We start from the raw sequence: 27,489 nt of genomic DNA on the forward strand, positions 1-27,489 counted from the left end.
CTTTCTTTTATACTACTGAGAACCTTTTATTATTAACAATCCCTTTTTAAAAAATAATAAAATATTAGTATACCTTTAATAACTTATGTATCACCGATTTTATTTTTTTTATTTTTTATTCTCATAATCCCTTATTTCATTCTGGTCGTCAACCTTCGAGAACTTCTCGAAATACTACTACTTTTGCTGTTGGTCATGTCTCGTAAGGCTCACAATGCTGCGATGGCGGAGGCACTGGCAATCTGTGAGGCTCCCAAAGTACGATTTTGAATATTGATCCGTATTAATGTATCGATGTATACCGTCGATACGTTAGGATATATCGATGGTACACCCTAAAATCTTAAAAATATCTTTACCTAATTGATCGCTATGTCTCGATAACGATCAAAATCCAAGACAATACCGTTCGATACACTTCAGTATCGATCAAAACACTGGTACTACAGAATAGTCCGCGTACCGATATCCTTTCGAATTGGTACATCTCACCTGTATCGAACGATACACATCAAAATTGAAAACCCTGCCTTAAAGTACGCTGCCACCATGCGTTGGAAGAACACTCCAGACCATCATCAACGACACCAATGTCTCCAAGCAAGTTCCTTGGCAACTCCAGGCCCTCGTTTCTGATGCAAAACTCTTATTGAGCAAACTTGCATCCTTCTCTGCTAGCTTTATTCCAAGAACTCTTTAACTGCAGAGCCCACCAGCTTGCATCTATTGGTAGAACCTCACTGGATGATTCGAGTTGTTCATCCAGTCCTCTGGCTATGTTTTTCTAATTTTAATGAAAGTTATTTTTGCTTCAAAAACAGAAAGCTCAAGTGTTCTATGAACCCCTTTTGCTTACCTAACAATGCTGCAAAAAGGGTGAAGTGTGTTTGAGATCTCTCTCGTGTTAATTATGTGAAATATAGGGTGAATAAAATTGGCATAAACCTTCATTAGAAGAAATCATAAGGAGTGAATTTTCAAGGGTAGTAACAGTATAAGATGGATTATAGTAATGAAACATATACATAATTGTAATACCAAAGTAATTGCCATCCCTGAGCAGTTGCATTGAGCATGGTAGCTGTGGATCTTGAGTTCATTCTTGAACAACCAACCAAATAAAAAGTTACCAGTTTTGTATTCAAGATCACAGCAAAGCACATCTATCAGACAAAATAACAATGTCTTCGGATACATTTGATTATACCTTGAAATTATACATAATAATATTTGACTTCTGGACAAACCATTTTGCAGTCTCAATGATTGAACAAAAGATCACACTCAGTAGCTGCTAAAACATCTTTGGTAATATGGATTTAGGCATTTACCTGCAGTTTAATGCATCAAGATGATAGATTTTAGTGATGACACGAGAACTTGTTAGGCTTTCACTTGATGGGAAGACACTAAGTTTTTCAAGTACTTCTCCACATTGTCAAGGCCACAGAGCTCCTTGACCACGGGCATGGTTGCCGGCACTTCCAATCGAAATGATGATGAGCTATCAGAGCCAGTAGGAGAAGAGAATTCCATCCGAGCGGCTATTATGGCCTCCCTAGTTGCGGAATGAATTGAACTTGCCAGAACTAAAGGTGGTTCCCCAGAAGCTGCATGAAAGAGATCAGAGAATTGAGCATCAGTCACGAACCGGAAATCAAATGATGAGAAAATGGTTTCTATGTGCACAGAAAAATTTTTCAATATAAATGACATGAAGTTTAATGGTTTAGTAAGAGCACACCAAGCATGCTTTGATGCTAGAGGAAAGCTGTTAACATGCAGTGTTATCAATGCAAGATCTAATTAAAAGAAGCTGTGAGTATTTTGCACATTTTTTTTACTTCTTTATGACAAGAAGAATCTGTGTGAATCTTAGATGGTGTTTTGGAAGCTGTGTACAGCTTCTAGTTGGAGAGGAATAATAGAATGCTTAGGTGAGGATGTTATCAGTAGCAACATCAAAGATTCTTGAGGCTGAGGTCTTTCCAGAAGCTGTTATGGCGGAAAATTGCGACAAAGAACAGCTCTCAGATCTTTTAAACTGCCCTGTATCTTATGTTCACAAATGACAACTCCGGCATGCACACCGATGGGAGCACCGCATGTTTGTAGAAATAACAAAGGGTATGTGGGAAATTCAAAGAAAGCAGTCAGTATAGATGAGTTGAAGTGAAAGAGAACCTTTCGATGAGAGAACCCGTTTTTCATGATGTCCACTGTTCAATAATTTGACATTGAACTGCCTCGGGATGGTGTCAATAGTTGGGATTTTGTATGTCCAAGTACCATCTGAAATCACCAAGCCATCAGAGTTCTCAAGGTATTCTTCACACATGAAGAAACCAATGCCTTGAACAAATGCTCCTTCAATCTGCAGAAAAGGAGAGACAATTATTTGATATCATGATTGTTGCAGGCCAATAGAAGGTTGAAAGGATTATGATTGCAGTAATTAATAGGAGTTCCAGCAACTGCCTGCATGAATGAAATTATGAAACAATCAATGACTTTTCCATTATATCATATGAAAATAAATAAGCATGTCATGCGAAGTGCAGAAATATGTAAATGCCGGAATGTATGTCAGCTCATTTTGTCTGGAAACCTAGTTTCCAGTTTCTACTTGCAGCTGAGTCAAATAATTATTGTACAATGACAACCAGTAGTGCTAACCAAAAATAAAAATTATGCATCAATCTACTAAAGTGGAAGATAACTACCCAACAATTTCAAGCATGGATAGGTAGTTCCACTCGTCTTTTATATAATTTGTCTTTTAGATGTAAACTGTAAAGAACAACAATATTGCACATACGCAATATATTTAAAAAAATTTGCACTCATAAGATCTGAAAAATTCCTTAGAGACTAAGGAGATTTTACATACACTATTAGTACTCTAACCGAAATTTTGTTAACCAGTTCAAAATCATGATAGATGACTCACAAAGAAAATAACGAGGAACACTAAGAGATCCAACCTGTCCCAAATCCACAGCAGGATTCAAGCTTTGTCCACAATCATATACAAGGTCAGTCCTCAAAATTATAGTAGCTCCAGTAAGAACATCTACCTCCACCTGAAATGCAACATAGTGTGAATCTGAGCATAAAGTGAACAAACATAAGTGTCAACAGAACAATATGGTGGTATCAAAAGTCAACAATGTGGATTTTAGCAGTGTATACAAAGTTACCTCACTTATAGCAGCTCCAAAATTGAGATAGCTAATAGAAGCATCTTCAGGAACCCAGTATGTACTCTCTGACAAGTTCACAGACTGCATATTTGCCTACAGAGAAAAGGGAGGCAAATCAAAATGTAGGAAGATGTAGTTACCTTGATAATTCTTGAGGATAAAAGTAGTTATCTTGATGATTTTCACTAACATGTTAATTCAGCATATTTTACTATTAACATGATGAATTGAAACTAGTACCAATATGAGAGAGAGAGAGAGAGAGAGAGAGAGAGAGAGAGGAATTTTACAAGTCCAGTTTTAACAAGTGAATCACATTTATTAACAATTGAACTTTGGTAGAACACTCACAATACTAATAAATGAAACACATGTATTAAATTATGTAAAATTCCTTTATCAGGATAATGATACTACAGAACTTGGTCGCAGATATTCAAAAGAAATCCATTGGAGTTGGTTCAGTGCCAGATGACCATATATTAAGTAGAGCAATATAATTAGAATTAAAAACAACAACTAATAAACAAAAAATTAAATAGGATGTTTCTTAATTCACTAAAAGTAGGAACCACTCACCTGAAAAATTAGTGTATCCCATGAGATAGAACCTGTTTTGTCCTCTAAACTTTGCTTTAGAGACTTTAGTCTATCAACTAGAACATTGCAGGATAGACGAACTGCCTCACAACTTGCTTCAGATGTGGTGCTCCCAGCAGTCAAGCCTCCTTGAACCAAACTCAAAGTATCTGCCTGAATGATCCGCACCCTATCCAAAAGGTTTTGACTTCCATCAACCCATAATTGTCCAAGGGCAAATGCTGTCATTTGCTTCACCTTTGTCCACAGCCCCTGACCAATCTCAATTCCTCCAACTTCGACAACGATTGAACCATCAGTTAGAATAGATACTTTCCCAGGTGTTGGTCGTAGCACTACTTGGTACACAACAGGTACCAAAGAAATTCCACGTTTTCTCCATTTATTGCAACTATTGAAATGCCGTATTATTTCAAGACGATCAAAGTAGCTAGCAGATGAAGCCAACTCATCAATCATAGTAGGTAAAGTATATTCAGGAGCATCTCCAGTGCTACCTTCATAATACAACATAAGACTATCATAGGTGTGGAGATTTTTCTTTCGAACAGAATTCACATCAATGGACAGGAATGATGCTACATGTTCAATAACAGATTCAGCAATAAAAGTTCCCTGTACTTCTCCTGGACCCCGCATAGCTGATTTTGTTGAAAAATTAGTCTTGCAGAGCCTAATATCAAAAGAAAGAGCACCCCAGTTGTACTTCTTTAGTGCTGATACCATGTTACATGGTATAATTATACTAACATCAGCTGTTATTCCTGCATTGACTAAGATATCTACATGCAAGGCTGTAATTTTCCCGTCAGCCTTGAAACCCACAGAGTAGTTTATGTGCATTGGATGTCGCCCTCCTGTCATTATCATATCTGTCTTGCGATCCAGGTACATCCTAACAGGACGGCGCAATCTAAATGCTGCAAGAGCACATGCAGTCGCAACCTATACAGGATAGAATGTTCTTAGAAACTTCACATAGAGATCGTAACTCCTAGCTATAGAGCAAGATTGTTGGGGTATAAGGTCAAATTCAAGCACTGCTTGAAGAGATAAAATTATGATCATTGAACCATGTTTAGTTTGGAGACATTAATGGTAGACATTTTACTGGATATTAGTGTACTACTACAGGATATAACTACTAGCAAATAACAATATGTAAATGTTGTCAGCTGCCAGTTCTTAAATAAACAAACCAAATGCAAATAACAGAAACAAAAAGGAGAGAAGTAGAAACATCCTGTTAAAACAAACAAAACCAGTCACATTATTGTAGCTTGCTGTCTCACCGAGAACCAAGGTTTATGACCCTACCCTCTAGAAATCAATGTCACTATTTCATGCTAGAATACCAATTTATGTCTCTTCATCAAATCAGGTCAATAAACATTTTCTGAAAAGAGGAATGAAGATCATAGCATAAGGCTATAAGCAAGTGGCAAATGGAGAAGCCATATGTACCATATAGTGCATCATGCTGCAACATTTTATAAGTGAATTTGGGGGACGAAGTGGGACATCTCACATAAGCACAGTCCGAAATAAGAAAATTTAAAAAATGGATTTTTTTCCCAAAAAGGATGAAATTCATTGCAAGCCTGAGAGAATAAAACAAAGATTGTTGATCTCTTATTGCATAAAAAGTTGGAAAAAACTTCTGCGCAGAAGGGAGTATTAGCAAAGATTCTGGCTCATTAACTATACAAAAGCATTTCATGTTAGATGCCCATTGGACCACTGCCTAACTCACAATAAGGATCAATAAAAAAATTTTATTGCTCATAAAAATGTTTTGATACTCACAGGCACTGATCTTGGTCCTTTCCCACCAAAACCTCCACCAACTCTTCTTGTAATAACCCGGACATTGTGAGCAGGTATGCCTAGGCATTTTGCAATAGTACCTTGTGCAATCTCGGGACACTGAGTTGAAGTGTAGACCAAAATACAATTGTCTTCGTCTGGTATGGCAAGAGCTGTTTGTGTTTCCATGTAAAAATAATACTGAGAACCAAGCTTCACCTGCATACATTCATCACATAAGTGTGAGTTCCCTTGTAGACAGGAGGTTTATACAGTGTATACATAAAAAACTAAAAGAAATATAAATTGGTGAACATTTTTTAAGACCAAATTTCAATATCTGAAACTACTACTTTTGGGAAATTATTTGCATTTCCAATTAAACTGTGACATAAGTTAAGTGTTATTATATTTTATTTAATTGTTATTCTAATGATAGATTAAAAGAAATTTTCAAGCATACCATAGAAAAGACAAAGACTAGGCAAGCCACATTAAATTTAGTACTATACATTTCAGAAATATCTACAATTCTTTTCTCCACTTGTTTCTTTGTGGTCCCTTTCAAACCTATAACCAAATTTGTGCTTAACTAAACAGATGAATCTTACCTTTTCTATTTTCTTTTTCTTTTAAACATGGATAGCATTGGTCCACATGTGCATATCATGCAAGAGGCGCCAATATATGACAGCCAATTTCTGGATTGTATCTGTCAGTGACAAGAGTGTGACAAGTACAACATGGCTTGGTGTCATGCTAGAAAGGTATTGGCATACCCCTATGCCAGGAAATGATGATTTTTTTATTTTAAAATACTTTTGTGCTGGGGATATCTTAAGAAGTATCGTTATTTGCATGTAAGGACATGCAAGATTATTAAGCTGAGCAAATCCATGCTTTCATAGTCACATAATATATCCTCGCTATCAAGTATTTAGATTCTCCCATGCAACTACATGGCCAAATAACGTGCAATAAGATTGGAATATTTCAACAATGGAAGAGTATCAAAGCCACATATTTTAAAAGTTGATTATTCTTTGAACAGTATAAGGATTTGCTAGAGATATGATTCCAGGTTAATTTTTGGCAAGAACACTTTGGTGAATGACCACTTTATCTGATCCTACAAATCACTGCATCTGCTTCCTTCTCACATTCATTATGTATTTACCAAGGAAGCACCTTATAGATGCATAAAATTGTCATGAATTCCATCATGAGGACTGATGGATGCGTAGTTGGCATCAAGGCAAAAGTCTAAAAAGAGACTCACTGTAGGTATGTAACAAAAAGAAAAACTCCCAGTTAGTGAAATCTCTATCTTGGTTGTATCCTAGGACTGCCCTCATTATTAACATCAAGTCATTAAAATCAGCAGAAAGGAAAAACAAAAAGAAGTGTACCTCAGCTGAGAGAATCTTGTGATCAGCTTCTGCCATTCCTTTGGAGAGATCTCCAACCTTTTGAGGGCACAAAAATGGAGGAACTTTGAAAAAGCTGGATCTTCTAACAGCATCTTCAACTGACAAAATTGGAGGTTCTAAGTTCTCAGTGCAATATTGTACATCTGCTTGTTTAGCAGCCATGTTAGCTTGTCTCTGTGTTTCTGCAATCTAAAGCAGAAATATAATAAGCTGTAGTTCATAGGAAACCACATATATGCACTTATCTATGCTTACATCAATATCAACAGCACTATTCAGCTGCAAACAGTTTTTCCAAGCAAGGATTAAAAGACTGGTCACACTAATCAGTACAGGCTGGTATTTGTCAGTTCGACCATGAACAGGTGGATGGACATGTACTGCTAGTTTTTGTCTGACCTTGGTTCATACTGGGCTTACCAACTGGTATGATTAGCAGGATATACTACCTGGTTTTAATTATTGAAATGGATTTATGGGATATGACAACAACAATGATAATAATGACAACAACAAGCCAAAATTGTTGGGGTCAACCTCATGGATCTTCTGTCGTTATTGAACTCTATCAAAAATAATATCCTTAATTAGATTAAAAGCATTCATATGCTTATTTCTAGTTTCTAGTAAAGTTTTCTTAGATCTTCCTCTATTTTTCCTCATACTACTAACCATGGTCTGCAGTACCGGATTGTACCGCCCGGTACGGGCGGTACGTACCGGTCCGACAGGCTTCCGGTACGCGGACCGTCTGTTACCGGTCTGACACTGTAGCAGCGCTACAGTGCTCGGCACGCCTGAATATACCGCTCGGTACACCTGGGTGTACCGCTCGGTATACCGTACCGTACCGGTACCGAGCCCAGGTCGAAACTCCGGTACGGTACGGTATTGCGGACCTTGCTACTAACAATAATTCAACGCTTCTAACTACATCGTCTATAAGCCTTCTTAGCACATATTCATACTATCTTAAATAACTCTCCCTTGATACCTCCTCCTCCTCCCACCTTATTCCTCATTTCTTTCATTTCTTTTATATTTTCTTTCTTTCTTTCACCTTCTCTCTCCCGCCTCCTTTACCTCTTCATCATTCTCCTCCTTGTGCTGGCTCCTCCACCTTGCTGCATCAGCATCGCTACCTCCTCCTCCCCATAAGGGTCACTACCTCCTACAGCTAGGCCTATTCCTCAACCTCCCCTGCTCCCTCTTCTCTTTTTTTCTTTAGTCTATATGGTAATGACTTATAATGTGTCAGTATGTAGTTTCAGACTGATATGGCCCACTGTTAGCGCTAGACCCTGATTTTAAACCTTGCTTCCAAGGTCTACAAAAGCAAACCAAAGTGATTAAAACTCAAATTACCGAGAAGAATATGGATATACCACAATGCCAAGTGGCTGACCAGCACACTCAGTCAGAGAGTGAGCAAATAAAGATTCAGTTCCATATTGACAAGATAATCCAACATTTTGACCTCCTTTTGGAATGTCATCAGCACCAATAAATGTAAAGGCTTTCTGCGATGATGATGTAGATTTGAATTTGATTCCCTTTATATGTGCCAAAGGCCTTGTGCTATTTACAAATGCTCCATAAAGACAGTACTTTGGAGAAGGAATATCATCCACGTATATTGCTTCACCTGGCTAGAACATTAGAATCAATGAGACCGAAGGATGATAAAAGATTTTTTTATTTCTGGTCTTTAGAAATAGATCAAGCACATAGAGCGATGCCTAGGCACAAAGTCATCCAGAAAGGTGAAAGTGTTAGTTGTATATTGTTCATTGCACAATCAAGGAACAAGAAATCAACAACTCATACTGCATAAGGAATTTTCTATAGTGACAAACTTCAACCTGAAAAAAATTTAAATTTGAATTAAATTTTCATAGACCAGAAAAAATCATATCACAATACAAGGATACATATTCAGTAAAGATGCCACTCCAGAAAGAGATGCAAGAACTCTTAGATCTTGAAACCCGGAACTATGCAGATACAATTATCAAAGACAGACACATTTCTTTCCTATTCATACTTCTCACCAAGCCACATTCAGGATGAAACTCCAGATCTTCTGTCTTCTTGGTAAATGATCATCTACTAAAGCCATTACAAGCAGGTTTTATATATCTGTGCTTGCTAATACAACAATGAGAAAAAACAATTGTTTTAAGTTATAACTTAATAGAAGAAACAGGAATGGAACTGTTATCGAGTGGTCCCACATCGCAGACATGCGGACCATAGCCTCCATGCTGCGTGTACATTTGACTAAGGTATGAGAACACAACAATTCACCCTATCCAAATAATTGGAAAAGATCTATGCAACCGGATGTCCCATTGTTTGCACATGCGAGACATCACTTTGGCCCTCCACGTGTGATGTTTGGAGATTTGCTTCCATGATCAACAATAACTCCCAACTAAAAGGGATAACTCTCTTCATGTAAGTGAAGGCATTAATTCCTAGTATACTTAGCTGTTTCCTTAGCTCTCTTAGCCACTAGCCTGATTGGAGCATTGGAGGGGTCCCCACCATAGATACTTCAATGCACCTTAAGTATTCCTTTTTGCAAGGCTTCCTCTTTAGTTCCATGCCTGCTAGCCTGACTTGCGGCTCCCTCTAGAGATGACTTTGGCACATCCTTAGATGTGTTCTTTTGCAAGACCTCCGCTTATAGAAGAACTGTTTGGATTCAGTAATTTAAATAGCACTCTTAGGATATCTGACACATGGTGAAACTCAGCCAGCCCTACCATCTCCCTGAATCTAAAGCAGTGGGTAGTTGCTCCTTCATACCCTTCTTTTACTAAATAACTGTGAATGTAAAAGTACTTGCAAAAAAAAAAGAAAATTGTTAGTTATTTGACTGAAGATAACCAAGGTTCCATACCTCCCATTTAAGGCATATAATTCTAAGTAAAACCTTGCCTTGTAACCTAACTCCAAAGAACCTCATATTTTGAGTTCATATTTACAATCTTGAGCTGATCAAGTACAAGTGAAAGTGATATTCCAGGACAATTCAATTAATTGAGATACATATTTTGAGTTCATGAATGACAATAAGACTACTCTTATTCAGTTGTTTCATTGCCACAGATACAGAGAAAATATTTTAAACATGTTAATCTGATAGATTCCGCATAAACTGAAGTTGCTAAAAATGACAATGAAACCTAAAACAATGTGAAACCTAAGATAACAGCAAACAAGGTAGAAAAGGCACTGATATGTTATAAAAATATTGAAGTCTCCTCCTACAAATAAATGCAGGTTGTGTAAAGCATGAGTGTGCACACACAAATGATAGTAAAAAGGCAGAGAAAACACCACTACTTGTCCATAAGTTCTATTCATACAAAGTTCTTTCTTTATCCTAAGTTCTCATTATCACAGCTTCACCAAAAGATATTACCAATAGCTAATATAAATATCCAATATCAGGAAAAGGAGAAAAATCTTTATACGGGCAGGGAATTAAACGATAAATCAATAGAAGCTTAGCTGAAGGGAGAAGAATGCAATGCAATTATACCAGAGGCTTGTAATTCAACTCCAGTTTTTTTGATAGGATCACCAACTGGATGATAATCCTTGCAAAACTCAACCATCTGCTCCGAAGATAAGATCAGATCAGGATTGTTCGCTTGATCAAGTTGTTTAACATTTGATGCCCTACGAGGCAGATCATCAGCAAATCCACTGATACAGCCATTGGAGTTTTCAATTGTCGCAGCAGCACTAGAAACAGACATTTGAACGTTCTTCTCAGGCACACTCAAGTCTTTTAGTAGTGGTTGAAAAAATTTGAATAGAAAAGCAATTGCTAAACTTGATCTATATCTTGAATGAGGAGTGTGTTCATTTGGTATGATGGTTTCCTTAAGTAATTTAATGGCTCCAAGTAAAACAGAGGCAGTGACAGATTTACCCACCAAAAAGTTCTCAACTTTTCTTGCTCTCACGGCATGTTCACTGCCGTAAGCACCAAAGGCCAAATGTATATTATGTATAACAAGATCCCCAGAGATGTTATATGAAGTAACATGAGCCAAAAAGGCAGAGTTCACATAAGCAATAGCATTTCCAAGAGGTCGTGGGGCTGCTCGGTATGTTTCAAATAGTATATTGGCTTCCTTTGTAGGTTCAGAATCAATGCATCCTTTAGCTCCAGAAGATGACTCCATTACAGAAGTTGAAAAAGGAATGTGTATGTTTATAAGTACAGTTCTGTCATCACAGGGAGGCCTTTGTAAAAATTCCTCCAGTGGAAGAACTAGCCTTTCTGAAGCTGTCTGAAGGCAGATAGTTGATCCAGCAGCAAGAAGTATTGTAGCGACATCTGAGGCAAATTGACTTCTTTGTGCCATAATTAAATTTCCTCCTAAGCTTGCCATATTCCTAATGAATGGTGTAGCCACCTTATCCATATGATCAGCAATCTTGCTGAAGACCAATCTTTCATTAGAGTGCAGCTCACTTTCATTTTTTTGTTTCAGCACTTCAATAGCCATAGATATCGTCACAGCAGCCCCAAATGAAACCCCTCCACTATCCCTTCTGATCACCGAGAGCTCTGGAATCCCTTTGAGATCAATATACTTATCATACAGGTCGTTTTCCTTGTAAACACCAGACCCTGTATTACCAACAACCAATTTTACATGGCTTTCAAGGAATGCGTCGGAATTTAAAAGCTCATAAAGCTCTTCGATACTGGTAGGTCGATACCACTGACACTCTGGCAAGCCCATATTCTTGAAATTGTCCAAGATATCCATTGAGGACTTGATCTCAGATTTCAAGAACTCAGGAAATGTGCAGATTCTTTTATGGCCATGACGAGGTAATCTACAAACCGTTGCATCTTTATTCCCTTTCTTCCAGAACGTATTCAGGCCCAAGTCCTCCAAATCGACATTAGCTGCAAAGCTCTTGCAGACATCTACGATGGACCGATAACCAGTGCATCGACAAAGATTGCCGGCAATGGCCTTCTCAGCCTCGGTCTTTGTGATCTTCGAAAATCCACCAGGAGGCTCAGGCCTACTGGTCTTGTCAGCATTGGTAAGAGCAGAAAAAAGTGACATACACATGCCAGGAGTGCAAAATCCGCATTGGGACGCATGAAACCCTGCAAACCTCTCGTGAATCGGATGGAAGCCATCCTCACTATTTCCCAGCCCCTCGGAGGTGGTAACAGAACAGAAATTTATGCTGCAAAGAAGCGTCAGGCATGAGCTAATACTAAATTCTTTCACTTGCCCGTTAACAGGGTGGTACGTAGAGAGAAGAACAACACAAGCTCCACAGCCACCTACACCATGAGGTTATAGAGAGAGAGATTATCAAATTCACGTTATATACTTTGTCAACATGCTTGCAGCTAATGGAAATTGGGACTGTTTATCAACAAGAACATTTAGAAGTCTTGCACATGCAATCGCAATCGAACAAAGACAGAATTAGTGCATTTAAATCGACGAGTGTCCAAAACAATGACAATATAAGTCAGCAGAAACACAAGGCAAATATTCCGAAAAAACAGCAAATTAATGGTCTACGTTAAATGAACCAAAGAACGCAATTAAGTACCAAAACAACAGATACAGATTAAGAAAAAGACACATCGATGAGACCAAGAAGTTTAACTAAATCACACGATTGAAACCAAATTATCTGACGCAAGAAAGATCTTCAAAAAAACTTTATTGGTCCATCAAAGAACCAAAAAAAGGAAAATAATTAGCAAACTTAGACACTCCAAATACATATAAAACTGACGTCTTTAACAGCAAAAAACAATATTCCGTCCGAAACTAACGATATTTCGCCACCAACAAATATAAAAAGGCGATCTTGGAGGAGAGAGAGAGAGGGGCTGACCCTCGCCACACCCGAGCTTGGGGCCTCTGAACCGCGTCTGGGTCCTCAAGAACTCGAGCAAGGTGGTGGAGGGATCGACCTGGGCAAGCTCGAAACGCTCTCCGTTGACGGCGAACACCAGCTTCCGCGCCATCTTACCCGCTGCCTCCTCTGCCAAGACTTTCGGTTGTGCTCGGGCTCTTAAAGGCGGGCCATTCCCAGCCAGAATCGCTGAATAGTATATCCATGGGGACCAAATGGTATGACGATGGGCGACGGCGACGGCGACGAGGAATGAGACAGCACGCCATCCGTCGCTTCTCTGGTACGCGGCAGCTCAACGTTCAGCCGCTTCATATCCTGCTTTTAATTGCTTAACATAAAACAATTCCGAGTCATATCTATTCACATTCAACAGCAGTCTTTTAAGTATCCACCATATTTATTCTTATAAATCTAAACATCAGATGATTCATGTCACAAATGATAAACACAAATTATCATTCAAATATTAAGAAATAATATTAGTTATAATTGCATATATGTTGATGTTTAGGCTCTCTCTCTCTCTCTCTCTCTCTCTCTCTCTCTATAGGCTCTCTCTCTCTCTCTCTCTCTCTCTCTCTCTATATATATATATATATATATATATATATATATAGAGGATAAATACAAGAAAATACTTTAGAGGTAAATATTTGCATAAAGTGTTTTCCAATCAGTATAAATTGTTTTTTTCTGAAGAATTTTCCTACACTATGTGATTGTCACATGAAGAACAAACAAGGAGGTTGCACATTTCTTATTGTTGTTGCTATCAAAGAAAAAAAGAAAGGGAAGAAAATAATCATTGGTGTGCTTAGATCATAGATGACGCAAATGAGAAGGTGACTCTGAAGAAAATTATACCCAGATGAATCAGTACTACAGTGGCATCTTCTTCCAGCTTGATGTGGATGTATTGGTTATCATAAGGTAAGTGTTGATGTCAAGAAATGTATAGTTTAGAGGCACAAGAAATGTATGTTGTAGTTTTTATAAGATATAATTTTAAGAAACATCAAGTTTCATGGGAGAAAATAAGTAATGTTGTGGATGAAAAAGACATTGTCAATGCATATAGAAGTTTATGGATAAGAAGAAGATTTTTAGAACCATCAGCACCAAACACCTTAGAGTTATAGTTTTTTTTTTATTTTAATTAAAAATAATTCTGTGACTCATTGCATAAAGAAAATATATACAAATTATTGAGATTATATTTGATGTTTCCATTTTATTAGGGACAGGTTGCTGATTGGAATGAAGGAGACATGGATGGGTATATTAATTTATTTTTGAAGGCATTAAATTTTTGTTATGTTTGATGGTTGGCAATTTGATCTGTTAATTTTCTCTTGATGAATATTCCAGCTCAGACTCTCAGTCAACCAAACCGGTGAGAATCCGGTTTCACCATTTCATGGATCGGACCGGTGGATCAGCATATCAGATCATAAAACTAAATTTTGTTATCGAAAAAATATTTCAAACTTAAATTTAGAGGAACAAAATAAAAATCATTAACTTTGAGTGGCCAATACATTAATGCCACACAGTTGGAACCCTAACACCAGCATATTGACAACAAAAAAGGAAAGGAAAAAAAGAGAGGAGAGAGCAACAAATGCACAGGAAATTTGTTGAAACAAAAGTGTGTGATAAGGAACACATCTTGTTCGATGTATATCAGAGTTAAAGAAAAAAAAGAAGTCGCACGAGATTTGCTAATTGTCAATATCACAAGGCAAGGCACAGCCCAGGCAAAACTCATCACTTTCCTTGTAGATTATCCGATCAGTTTATCGAATCGAAAGTTACGATTTAGATGAAATCATTTTAGTTTTATCGGTACTGAAAAGAAAAGCTCCTTCATCCCTCTTTCGTGTCTGCCGAATTATCTTCACACGGTGCCCAAAACATGATTGGCTTCCATTTTTTTATGCGTAGACACAAAAGCTTCCAAGTACTTCTCCACATTGTTTAGGCCACAGAGCTCCTTCACCACTGGCATGGTTGCAGGAACATCGAATTGGAACGTTGTCGGAGAGCTATTTGGGTCATTGGTAGAAGAGAATTCGACACGAGCAGCCCTAATTGCTTCCCTTGTTGCACAATGGACTGAAGCTGCTAGAAGCAAAGGTGGTTCCCCAGATGCTGCATGGAAGAAATTTATCAGCTACCGAACAGCTGTAGTTACTCGATGTATATGGTTAGGAACTGTCTTCAAAGAGAAAAGGCTGATGAGAAAAGAGGAAAGGCATCCATTCACCAAAAAGAAGGCTACAGGTATGGTAACAATGCAATTGATTCTATGTATGTGGCTTCCTTTGCAAGATACTATGAAAGAAGTAGAATGAAAGCAGATTGACCATAATGCATGATGAGAATTTTGATACTGCTTTGCAAAGTCTTCAAGGCATGTTAAACATTCACTAACTCATGTTGTGTCTGAATTATTTCATTTGTTTGTTATATTGTGTCTCCTTTCTTTCCGCTTCTATCATGAATTTCGTATATATGCTAAAGCAATTGCGACCCGTCAAACAAAATTTGCAAATACTTCTGTCATTGAAGTTGGGACAGAAAGCAGTGTGGCGGTACAAAAGTGGGACGTTAATACCTTTCGAAGAGAGAACACGCTTCTCGTGATGCCCACTTTTCATTAACTTAATGTTGAACTGCTTTGGGATGTTATCAATAGTAGGGATTTTGTATGTCCAAGTACCATCTGAGACCACCAAGCCATCTGAGTTTTCCACGTGCTCCTCATACATGAAGAAACCGATTCCTTGAACAAAGGAACCTTCAATCTGCAGATAGATAGAGAGATGTTTATTAGCTTTTGTTGTACTTGTTGCAGATCAGTGATAGCTAAAAATATTATGTGAAGTCCTTCAAAGGAAGTCCCAGAAACTGTATGCATGAATACAAAAACAAGCATGCCAAGTGCCAAACATGTATTCCATCTTCATCAGAAAGGACAGCAACCCATATTTTGTAAGCCCATTAGAGAAATGAACAGGATGCAAATCTAGTGAACAATGTAGGTTGACCTTGTTGGCAGCAAATGTTAGCACACAAGCAAAACTAGAAATGCCATTGCTAGACAGAAGAGTAATATGCACCTATCAAACGCTACTAAATGATGGAACATCCCCTACCAAGAATAGATTGAGTAGTTCCACTAACCCATTGTGCAGATATGAAGGAACCATGGTTTTCCAATCTTTGATACATGGTCAAAAGGCTTACACGAATGAGATCCCTAAGATCACACATCAACATCGAAGATTTGGCATACCCTAATTTACATCGACTATAAGTACAGTCAACTCCCAGTTTTAATATAATAAAAAGGAAATCAATGTAAAACATTCATCAAACCTGTCCCAAGTCCACAGCAGGATTCAAGCTCTGCCCACAGTCGTATATAAGATCAGTCCTCAATATAGTAGTACCTCCAGTAAGAATATCAACCTCTACCTAAAATGCCCATAATTTCCAAAGTTATATTATGAGGATCGAAACATAAATTAAATAAAACAGAGTCTTGCGAGAGGCACACTTCTGAAAGCAGTGAAATCAAAAGTCAACAAAGTGGCTGGTGTATGAAGTTACCTCACTTAAGGCAGATCCATAATTTAGATACATCATAGAACTACTGTCAGGAACCCAGTAAGTACTTGCTGACAAATTAACTGCTTGCATATTTGCCTGTAGATAAAGAGGGAATATATATTCATAATGCAAGAAAATGAAGTCATTCTGATGATTTCCACTAATAGTAATAGGTATATGTTTAATTAGTGCCAAAAGAGAACAGATAGCTTAGTGCAGAAGGCTTCCGTCAACGTGGGTCTAGGACCAATGTACATAATCTTACCCTTGCAGGCAACAAGATTATTTAAGAATTAACATAATACAAGCAAACTCTGAGATACAAAATGAACCTACATGACTGGCAAAGTAAGGAGATGAAGTCCAACATCCTGTTTTGACCATTCACATTACATGATTATCAGAATGGAAATTGTCTCTACCAACTTATGAGAAAAAAGATCATCAAAACACAAGAAATGGAAGCAACTTCTGTTAAACAGAGGTGGAAATAATATATCCAGATGCATGATGATTATAAGTTGTACTCGAATATTTTATATCGCAAACTGTAATAAACAACTAAAGAACAACTGCTATAAAATAACATTTGCACTCCTCTCAAGCTTTACCAATTTACTGAGAACTATTAGCTTCAATAGTTCTTCCAATTCAACTTCTTCCCTGTTGTTCTGTGCTCATATATTTAATACCCTGACAATAGCTCCACATTTATTATCATGTAAACATTACTCAGATTAAGCAACTCTCCTATGTTATAAATGGTGGTGCAAGTAAGGAAAGAATTCAAGAAAGATTTCATCCATGAATTTGAACAATGGACTATCCTATGTTGATCCAGGGCACAGCAATGAGAAAGTACACCAGTGAAAATATTAGAATTTTCGATAGATTGAAATTTGATTTTAGAGGTTGGATTCGCCTTTTTCTCCTCGTTCCCTTCTGAGATATTTGTCATTGTTCTGACTCCCATGTTCCAGTCCATTTTCTAACTCTCCCCACCTCTCTCCCTAAACCCTGGATGATTTAATTAATTGCTATCCAATTATTGATTAATTACTATAATCTTCAATAAATTACTAAAATGTATCAGAAGTATTGAGCTACATGTTACCAAAACAAGGGCTAATTTAGGTAGCCACAAATGAACGGAGAAATAAGGAGACATAAGTTTAAGAAGTAATAAGTTAATAACTATAAAAATAGTAGCTCAATTAATTAAAAGGTATCGACATTCACCTGGGAGATAAGGGTATCCCATGAGACTGTACCCATTTTTTCTTCTAAACTTTGCTTAAGAGTTTTCAGTCTGCTGACTAGAATATTGCATGATAGACGAACTGCCTCACAACTTGATTCAGACGTGGTGCTTCCAGCAGTCCAGCCTCCCTGAACCATACTCAGTGTATCTGCTTGAATGACCCGCACCTTATCCAAAAGGTCTTTGGTTCCATCAACCGATAGTTGTCCAAGGGCATATGCTGTCATTTGTTTCACCTTTGTCCAGAGCCCCTGACCTATCTCAACTCCTCCAACTTCAACAACGATTGAGCCATCACTTAGAATAGATACTTTCCCTGGTGTTGGCCTTAATGCAACTCTGTACACTAAAGGCATCAAGGAAATTCCTCGTTTTCTCCATTTATTGCAACTATTGAAATTCCTGATTATTTCAAGACGGTCAAGGTAGCGAGCAGATGAAGCCACCTCATCAACTATAGCAGGTAGAGTATATTCAGGAGCATCTCCAGCGCTGCCTTCATAAAACAATACAAGACTATCATGGGTGTGGAGATTTTTCTTTCTAACGGAAGTGGCATCCATGGAGAGGAATGATGATACATGTTCTATAACAGCTTCAGCAATAAAAGATCCCTGAACGTCTCCTGGAGCCCGCATGGATGATTTAGTTGGAAGATTCGTCTTGCAGATTTTAGCATCAAAAGAGAATGCACCCCAGTTGTATGATTTTAGTGCTCCTATAATGATATGTGGCATAATTGGACTAATATCTTCTGTTATGCCCGCATTGATAAATATATCCACGTGCAAGGCTGTGATTTTCCCATCAGACCTGAAGCCAACTGAGTAGTTTATTTTCATTGGATGACGCCCTCCTGTCATTATCATATCAGTTTTGCGATCAAGGTACATCCTAACAGGACGGCGCAACTTAAACGCTGCAAGAGCACATGCCGTTGCAACCTAAACATTAGAGTATCATATTGTTAGCTGATTCACAAAGACCTTACATCACAGAACAAGAGAGAAAAAGAGTACAAGACTGGCTCGAGTTGCTGCCTCGAGGAGCAAAATATTATAACTATAGAAAGCAATTGCTTTTAATATTTATATATGTATCCGGAATTTAACGAGCTGATAAGAAACTCTCCAGCAGTGAAATAAAGTAAAATACAAAAACTTGTTGATTTTTAAGTCATCCAAGCATCAATCGCTGGAAAAGAAATGCACCAAATATCAGAAATAACAGAGATATGAAAAAGTGGAGAGACATTCCAAGGAAACAGAAATTCAACAAAACTTAATCCTTTCATTTAACATAATTTCAAATACACAGGAAGTTAGCTGCAGCCTGCCATCTCATAGAGAACAAAGGATTATGATATTGATATTTTGGTATAAAAGATCTTTTTTCATACGTTGAAGTCTTCATTTGCCAAGGAAGCATAAAGTAAGACAGTATGAGAAGTCCGAGACAAGTTCTAAGTACTAGCCAGTTCAAAATCCCATATCATTTAGGTGAACTTTTGGGGAAAACAGAAAATAGCTCAGTAATGTACAGTCTGAAGTACGAACCTACAAACGTTACGAACATAGGTAGCTAAAATTCAATCGAAACAGAAAAGATACCTGAGAGGAGAAAACAAACAGGATGTCAACTCATGATTTTATGCACACAAGGGACTTTTTTTTTTGGGAAGATGCTATCTCATTTATCATGCAAAAACTATTCATATTAGATGCCTATTAAGAGTTGTATAATCAAAATAGAGACAACGATAATCATGTTCACATTTAAGTTTATTGATATCTATCAGAAAAGGTTACAAGGAATTGATGTTAACAAGTTTGGCACTCACAGGTATTGCTCTTACAGCTTTCCCACCAAAAGCTCCTCCGACTCTTCTTGTAATCACACGAACATTATGATCTGGTATTCCAAGGCATTTTGCAATGACACCTTGTGCAGTCTCAGGACACTGACTTGAACTGTAGACCACAATGCAATTATCTTCGTCTGGTATGGCAAGGGCTGTCTGTGTTTCCATGTAAAAATAGTACTGAGAACCAAGTTTAACCTGCATACAACCATTAGAAATTATCATAGTACACAAAGGAAGTTGCTTAGCCATTAGACAAAATGTGCATAGGCTTCAAAAGAGAGAAAAAAAATCAATAATGACTGTATCTGACATGATGTAGTTCGGTATCATGTTAAAAAGGGCAATCAAATTGCTGAGACTTCCAACCAATCTAAATTTAAATGACAGTTGGCAGTTAAAAGCTATTTATCATAATTTTATTTAAAAGACAGGTACCCTAGCTTGCTTTAGAGTATGTTGCAAATAAAAATTCAAGACAACCCAAAAACAAACACCTACAAACTAAAATCAAGTATTACAGTGTTTTAAAAACACATCAACCATTATTTTCTGCATTTACTTCTCCACCGACTTCCACAAAATTCAAACCTCTAAAACTATTGTAAACATTTATCTTATCATTTTTTTTAATTATTTCTAAGTTGTGGCTATCTTGAAAAATAACTTCGTTATATGTAAGGAAATGCAAAAAGTTGTAAGCTTAAAAGTCCAAGCACTGCACTATCACCAAATAAAATTCATTACTAATTGTTTTTTATATCTTGGAGTCTAAATCAATAACTTAATAGAAGATAAAAAAATTTCAAGCATGGAAGTCTATCACCACAAGATTCAGACTGTCACCTATTTTAATAACCTATTGTGCTTAAATATGTATTACAGTGTTTTAACAAACACCTACAAACTAAAATAAAGTATTACAGTGTTTTAAAAACACATCAACCATTATTTTCTGCATTTACTTCTCCACCGACTTCCACAAAATTCAAACCTCTAAAAATATTGTAAACATTTATCTTATCATTTCTTTTTTTAATTATTTCTAAGTTGTGGACTTCATTATATGTAAGGAAATGCAAAAAGTTGTAAGCTTAAAAGTCCAAGCACTGCACTATCACCAAATAAAATTCATTACTAATTGTTTTTGATATCTTGGAGTCTAAATCAATAACTTAATAGAAGATAAAAAATTTTCAAGCATGGAAGTCTATCACCACAAGATTCAGACTGTCACCTATTTTAATAACCTATTGTGCTTAAATATGTAAGAAAAATATCAAAACTTGCACAACTAGTCTTTTTAGTTAATCCTGATGATTGCCCATATGCATCTGCTTTCTTCTCCCATTTATCATGCATATAACCAAAGCACCTTATATGGCATATGCTCAACGTGTCCACTATGAGGATTCAAAGAATGGTGGAGTGACGAACAACATAATAAATTATTGAAGCAAAATAACACCAAGATATTATAACATAAGACTGTATCAAACACATACCAAGAAAATCAAGTAGCGAGTGAAATTATTATCCAAGCTGAAGTTGGGAAGATCCCTATTGTTAACATTGGGTTGACGAAATTGGTAACAAGAAAATGCATACAAAAATCACCTCAGCAGAGAGAATCTTGTGCTCAGCTTCCGCCATTCCTTTGGACAGATCTCCAACCTTTTGAGGATAAAATACTGGAGGGACATCAAAAAAACTCGATCTTCTAACAGCTTCTTCAATAGATAGAATGGGAGGTTCTAAGTTTTCAGTGGAATATTGTACATTTGCTTGTCTAGCAGCCATGTTAGCATGTCTCTGTGTTTCTGCAACCTAAAGCAGCCAAATAATTAGCTGTAGTTCACAGAGAATTTGAAGTACTGAAGTACTGCAGTTCCATTACAACCATATTAAATGTTAATTCAACCACAAATGTTTTTAAAAAATGTGAGAAAAACAAAGCAAAGTAGCAAACCAAAGCGTATAGGAATTTAACTAGCGAGGGGAGTATGGGTATACCACAATGCCAAGAGGCTGACCAGCACAAACAGTCAGTGAGTCAGCAAACAATGGTTCAGTTCCAAAATTAGTACTACCACCGATATTTTTCCCTTCTTTTGGAATATCATTGATGCTAATATATGCAACAACCTTCTGCGATGCCAGTGTAGAGTTGAACGTAATGCCTTTTATCCAAGCCAAAGGAGTTGTGCTGTATACAAATGCTCCAAAAAGGCAGTCCTTGGGAGAAGGAATATCATCCACATAAATAGCTTCACCTGGATTGATCATAAAGTTAATGAAAGGAAAAGTTTATAGCTACTTGATTTGTTTTTTAAAAATGACTTAGAAGATGAGAATAATGCCACTGCAAGTGTTATATATATATATATATATATATATATATATATATATATATATATATATATATATATATATATATAAGGAATATCATCCACATAAATAGCTTCACCTGGATTGATCATAAAGTTAATGAAAGGAAAAGTTTATAGCTACTTGATTTGTTTTTTAAAAATGACTTAGAAGATGAGAATAATGCCACTGCAAGTGTTATATATATATATATATATATATATATATATATATATATATATATATATATATATATATATATATATATATATATATATATATATATATATATATATATATATATATATATATATATATATATATATATATATATATATATATATATATATATAAGGAATATCATCCACATAAATAGCTTCACCTGGATTGATCATAAAGTTAATGAAAGGAAAAGTTTATAGCTACTTGATTTGTTTTTTAAAAATGACTTAGAAGATGAGAATAATGCCACTGCAAGTGTTATATATATATATATATATATATATATATATATATATATATATATATATATATATATATATATATATATCAACTGCACAAGAAAGAACAGATTGACAAATTCATCAAAGTGTGCAAGGAAAACAAGAAAGCAAATATGATTCCATAATTTTCAATAAAATGAACAGGTTAAGTAATTGCCCGATTAAAGAAAAAACTTCTTTGATGGGAACAAAGCCATATTACATTACAGACATTAAAAAAAACAAATAAGCATTCAACTCCAATTACAGATGCAAGCACTCATAACTTTCCAAGCACATAAATATGCAGAGGCACATACAAATACTATAGTATAGACTGCATACTTTCTCCTTCCACATAAAGCATGACACGACAGATCTTTTGTGTTTTTGGTACTAAGGCAGAATGATGAGTTTTGTGATAACTGGTACGGATATATCAAAACTCCAGTTTAAAGCCCCATAATGAGAATATAAAGCAGTCACATTTCTCATAATGTGCTGAAAAACAAGAGTAGCATCATATTTCAATCTTTTTCTAACAGAAGCTTCAATACAAAAGCACTATCAAACTAAAGTCTGCTTAGTTAGACTGGTAAATCTGTTCTGTATTTAAGCTTTGAAGACAGATTTTCTAGCTGAAACCTTCCTTAATCATAACCTGAGCTGAACAAGAACAATTAAGATTGCACAACTATTCCTTTAAACATTTTCTAAGTTTGTTTCACTAACTTCTTATCTTTATATACACATTTTCAAACTACGACAGACAATTATTTTATTCTGATATGCTCAAGAAAATTTAAAATTGCTGAAGCTCATTAATGTAGAACATGAAGCAGTAAGCAATCAAAGTTAGAGCAAAGTGAAAAGAAGCATCAAGAACCTTGTCTAATAATTGTAGTTGCCGAATCACATATATGTGAATGCACATATGCCACAAACATCTGACTTAAAGATAGTACCATAACTAATATGAATAATCAAGATTAAAAAAAGAGATATATTTTTCATAACAGCATACATAAAACAAATAATAAAACAATTAGCACCAAAATTCAATACAAAAGTATTACTAACACTAAGTATAACCAACTAAAACCTTCACTGTATAAATAGGAATAGTAATGCAGAATATACCAGAGGCTTGAATTTCAACTCCAGCTTTTTTTATAGGCTCACCAACAGGATGATAATCGTTACTAAATTCAACCAACTGCTTCGAAGATAAGATGACATTAGGATTATTAAGTTGTTCCGAGTGTGATACCCTATGAGATGAAATATCAGCACATTCATTAATATCACTATTTGGGTACTCAGTGATTGCAGCAACACCAGAAGAATCCACAGGACCATTCTTCTCAGGCACAACCAAGTCCTTAACTAGTGGTTGAAAAAACTTAAATAGAAAGGCAACTGCCAAACTTGATCTATATCTTGAATGAGGAGTGCCTTTCTTTGGTATAATGGTTTCTTGAAGTAATTTAATGGCTTCAAGTAAAACAGAGGCAGTCATAACTTTACCCACCAAAAATTTCTCAACTTTCCTTGCTCTGATTGCATGTTCAGTGCCATAAGCACCAAAGGCCAAGTGTAGATTAAGTATAATAAGATCCCTGGAGATCTTATCCAAAGTAACATGAACCAAGAAAGCAGAGTTCAGATAAGCAACAGCATTTCCAAGAGGTCGTGGGGCTGCTCGGTATGTTCCAAATAGTATATTGGCTTCCCTCGTAGGTTCTGAAACAATGCATCCATCAATTCCAGAAGATGACTCAATTGCTGAACTCCAAGAAGGAATATGTATGCTTACAAGTACAGTTCTGTCATCACATGGAGGCCTTTCTAAAAAACTCTCCAATGAAAGAACTAGCCTTTCTGAAGCCATCTGAAGGCAAACAGTTGATCCAGCAGCAAGAAGTATAGTAGCAACATCTGAGGCAAATTGGCTTCTTTGTGCCATAATTAGATTTCCTCCTAGGCTTGCCATATTTCTAATGAATGGTGAAGCCACCTTATCCATATGATCAGCAATCTTGCTGAAGACCAATCTTTTATTTGAGTGCAGCTCACTTTCTTTTCTTTCCTTCAGCACTTCAATGGCTCTAGATATCGTCACAGCAGCCCCAAATGAGATACCTTCACTATCCCTTCTGATTACTGATAGTTCTGGAATCCCTTTGAGATCAATATACTTATCATACAGGTCGTTTTCCTTGTAGACACCAGATCCTGTATTACCAACAACTAGTTTCACGCGACTTTTGCTGAATGAGTCAGAATTCAAAAGCTCATAGAGCTCTCTAATGCTGGACGGTCGATACCACTGACTCTCTGGCAAGCCTGCATTCTTGGAATTGTCCAAGATATCCACTGAGGACTTGATTTCAGATTTCAAGAACTCAGGAAATGTGCAGATTTTGCCTTGGTCGTGACAGGGTAACCTACCAACATTTGCATCTTTTGCCCCTTTTTTCCAGAATGTATTCAGACCCAAATCCTCCAAATCAACATCAGCAGCGAAGCTCTTGCAGACATCTGCAATGGGCCGATAGCCGGTGCATCTACAAAGATTGCCGGCAATAGCCTTTTCAGCCTCAAACTTTGTGATCTTTGAAAACCCACAAGGAGGCTCGGACCTGCTGGTCTTGTCCGCATTAACGAGGGCAGAAAAAAGTGACATGCACATACCAGGTGTGCAAAACCCGCACTGTGACGCATGAAATCCTGCAAACCTTTGGTGAATCGGATGGAAGCCATCCTTTGTATTTCCAAGCCCCTCAGAGGTTATAACAGAACAGAAATTTATACTGCAAAGAAGCGTCAAGCACGAGCTAACACTAAATTCTTTCAGTTGATCGCTAACTGGGTCGTATGTTGAAAGAAGAACAACACAAGCTCCACATCCACCTACTCGACAAAGTTACGGAAGTATGTTAAACTGGAGAAAAACCATCAAACCCAAGTTTTACAGCATGGAGAACTAAATTTAAGACATCACACAGAAATCTAGTCTATTTATGAAAAGAAATATATCCAAGTGAGCAACAGCCATAGACTGGTACATGCAAACAATATAGAGCTCTCCATTTGACTTTTGGAAGAAATGCTTAACTATTCTATCTCGAATGCAAATGAGGAACACACGAAGAAAACCAGATGATGATTCTGAGGACATAAATTGACAGGTAATTTCCCAATGAATTTCCAAAATATTTCAACAAACACATGAGGCAAGTGTTCTTAAATAGAATGACACTAAAAAGAAAAGAGAGAAGTTCCGCGACAAGACTTCAATCAATGAAGCAACTTAACTTTCCATGCACACGAATAACCCGTTCTAAAAACACCCCAAAGGCAGTGGCGAGACATTAAAAGTCAAAAGAAAGCATATATTTGGCGACAACTTTGGGAACATATTAGTAAACTTTGACTTAAACGAGCTACGTTGCAGCCCGCAAAGAAGCTATCAGAAACAGAATAAAAGATCAGACCACTGATATAAACAAGAAAAAGGAAATGACAGATATCCGAAGAATCCAACCTAATAACAAGTTCAATCCCCCCCTTAACACCACACAAAAATGGTAAAGTTCTTGATCAAACAGACCATAAGTCCATCAAAAAGAGGGGAAAAAAATTAAAATTTGCAGAAATAGCAGCCGAAACATCGAAGACATCCAAAAAAACATAGCAGAGATCAACAGAACTCTCGTCTTGTTCGAACACAAATCACCAAGCAGCCCAAAGGAACCACCTTTAGGAACCAACCCGGTATCCCCATCTCGACAGCCTAAACTTCACATAAATTTATCGAAACTCTCTTAACAAAAATAAAATTAGCAGTCCAAACATCCGACAATCCAAATAAAATATCGGAAATCAAGAAAAAGGACCGAGAGGTCCACAACCAATTGTAAAATCTCGAAGCGAGAGCGAGGGGCTCACCTTCGCCGCATCCGAGCTTGGGACCCGTGAACCGGGTCCGGGTCCTCAAGAACTCGAGCAAGGTGATGGAAGGATCGACCTTGGCGAGCTCGAAGCGCTCCCCGTTGACGGCGAACACCAGCTTCCGCTCCATCTCGTCCGCCGCAGCACCCACAGAGCTCCATATCGCCACCGCATTTTATAGTGGTGGAAGATGCTCTGACCGCCAGCGCAGGATGGATGCCCGTTGAATCCAAGCAAGCAATCGACAAAGAATAATTATTGATGTCATTTTCCTGCGAGGCGGCGGTGGAACGCTTCGTTGGATCCTTCAATCTATGCCTCTGCAAAAGGAGTCTTGTAGCTGAATTTTAAATTAAATATTATACTTAATAAGAAACCTTTTTCTTTTTTTCATATTAATCAAACACATTTATCACCGGAGTAATATTTGTTTACCGATCTAATTTTTATTATAATATTTTTAAATAAGCTTATGATATTTTTCTAAAAATATTAAAAATATAATATTTTACATACAAAATCTATCTTTTGTATAAAAGTTTATTAATTTTAAATACATTTATAATATTTTAATTTACACGTATAAATCTTTATTTATATATATATAGTCAAATATATATGTATATGTATATATATATTTTGTCAAAAAGAATATAACAACTAACTAACGTTTTAGGGAAGTAATAAAAAACCCCAAAAAAATAAAAAAAAGGATTTTTGTCTTACAAAATTTTCCTATTATATTCTAAAATAATATTTATCGGCTATCACAATAAATAATTGTTTTCCACATATGATTGAGATATTTATTAATTAAATATCAATATCATATTAATTAAACCATGTACTTGTTATAGGCCCATGTCATTTTAACCTAATTCTAATTATTTATTAAAATAAACATATTTTTATAATGCATGTATTCCCAACATTGTGATATATAGCGGTATTACTGAATTATAAGTAAACAGTTATAAATTTTATT

General features: G+C 36.5%; 2 protein-coding genes across 4 annotated transcripts; both read right to left on the bottom strand.

Moving 5' to 3' along the window:
- Window positions 1-1,117: 1,117 nt before the first annotated feature.
- LOC103997552 (indole-3-acetaldehyde oxidase) lies at window positions 1,118-13,224 on the bottom strand. Of its 3 annotated transcripts, XM_009418809.3 has the most exons (10): window positions 12,941-13,216; window positions 10,590-12,371; window positions 8,425-8,684; window positions 7,019-7,228; window positions 5,610-5,828; window positions 3,783-4,748; window positions 3,201-3,296; window positions 2,985-3,083; window positions 2,185-2,374; window positions 1,118-1,610 (listed from the first exon to the last, which is right to left on the bottom strand). In XM_009418809.3, the coding sequence occupies exons 1-10, from the start codon at window positions 13,071-13,073 to the stop codon at window positions 1,384-1,386; spliced, it is 4,182 nt and encodes a 1,393-aa protein (XP_009417084.1). In that variant the 5' UTR covers window positions 13,074-13,216; the 3' UTR covers window positions 1,118-1,383. The 3 variants fall into 3 exon arrangements, with proteins under 3 accessions (XP_009417084.1, XP_018674116.1, XP_065023826.1); XM_018818571.2 differs by lacking the exon at window positions 8,425-8,684 and having other exon boundaries at window positions 7,019-7,221; window positions 12,941-13,224; XM_065167754.1 differs by lacking the exon at window positions 1,118-1,610 and having other exon boundaries at window positions 2,230-2,478; window positions 12,941-13,217.
- Window positions 13,225-14,576: 1,352 nt separating this feature from the next.
- On the bottom strand, window positions 14,577-26,828 carry LOC103997553 (indole-3-acetaldehyde oxidase). Its single transcript, XM_009418811.3, has 10 exons — window positions 26,502-26,828; window positions 23,691-25,463; window positions 21,715-21,974; window positions 21,319-21,528; window positions 19,681-19,899; window positions 17,819-18,784; window positions 16,580-16,675; window positions 16,346-16,444; window positions 15,582-15,771; window positions 14,577-15,115 (listed from the first exon to the last, which is right to left on the bottom strand). Exons 1-10 carry the CDS (start codon window positions 26,632-26,634, stop codon window positions 14,862-14,864), a joined length of 4,200 nt encoding a protein of 1,399 aa, XP_009417086.2. The 5' UTR covers window positions 26,635-26,828; the 3' UTR covers window positions 14,577-14,861.
- Between the last annotated feature and the right edge of the window lie 661 nt (window positions 26,829-27,489).

Source organism: Musa acuminata, chromosome BXJ3-9, assembly GCF_036884655.1.
Source record: "Musa acuminata AAA Group cultivar baxijiao chromosome BXJ3-9, Cavendish_Baxijiao_AAA, whole genome shotgun sequence".
Lineage (NCBI taxonomy): Eukaryota > Viridiplantae > Streptophyta > Magnoliopsida > Zingiberales > Musaceae > Musa > Musa acuminata.

Excerpts from the sequence above, each read along its gene's own strand:
- LOC103997552 (XM_009418809.3), bottom strand. The coding sequence starts at position 13,073 with ATGGCGCGGAAGCTGGTGTTCGCCGTCAACGGAGAGCGTTTCGAGCTT. Across the intron at positions 7,229-8,424 it reads GTCAGCCACTTGGCATTGTG|ATTGCAGAAACACAGAGACA; the intron begins GTATATCCATAT and ends TTTCTGCTTTAG. Across the intron at positions 3,297-3,782 it reads GGGATACACTAATTTTTCAG|GCAAATATGCAGTCTGTGAA; the intron begins GTGAGTGGTTCC and ends TTTTCTCTGTAG.
- LOC103997553 (XM_009418811.3), bottom strand. The coding sequence starts at position 26,634 with ATGGAGCGGAAGCTGGTGTTCGCCGTCAACGGGGAGCGCTTCGAGCTC. Across the intron at positions 21,975-23,690 it reads AGTTGAAATTCAAGCCTCTG|GTGAAGCTATTTATGTGGAT; the intron begins GTATATTCTGCA and ends TGATCAATCCAG. Across the intron at positions 15,116-15,581 it reads GCGTGTTCTCTCTTCGAAAG|CATCTGGGGAACCACCTTTG; the intron begins GTATTAACGTCC and ends TCTTCCATGCAG.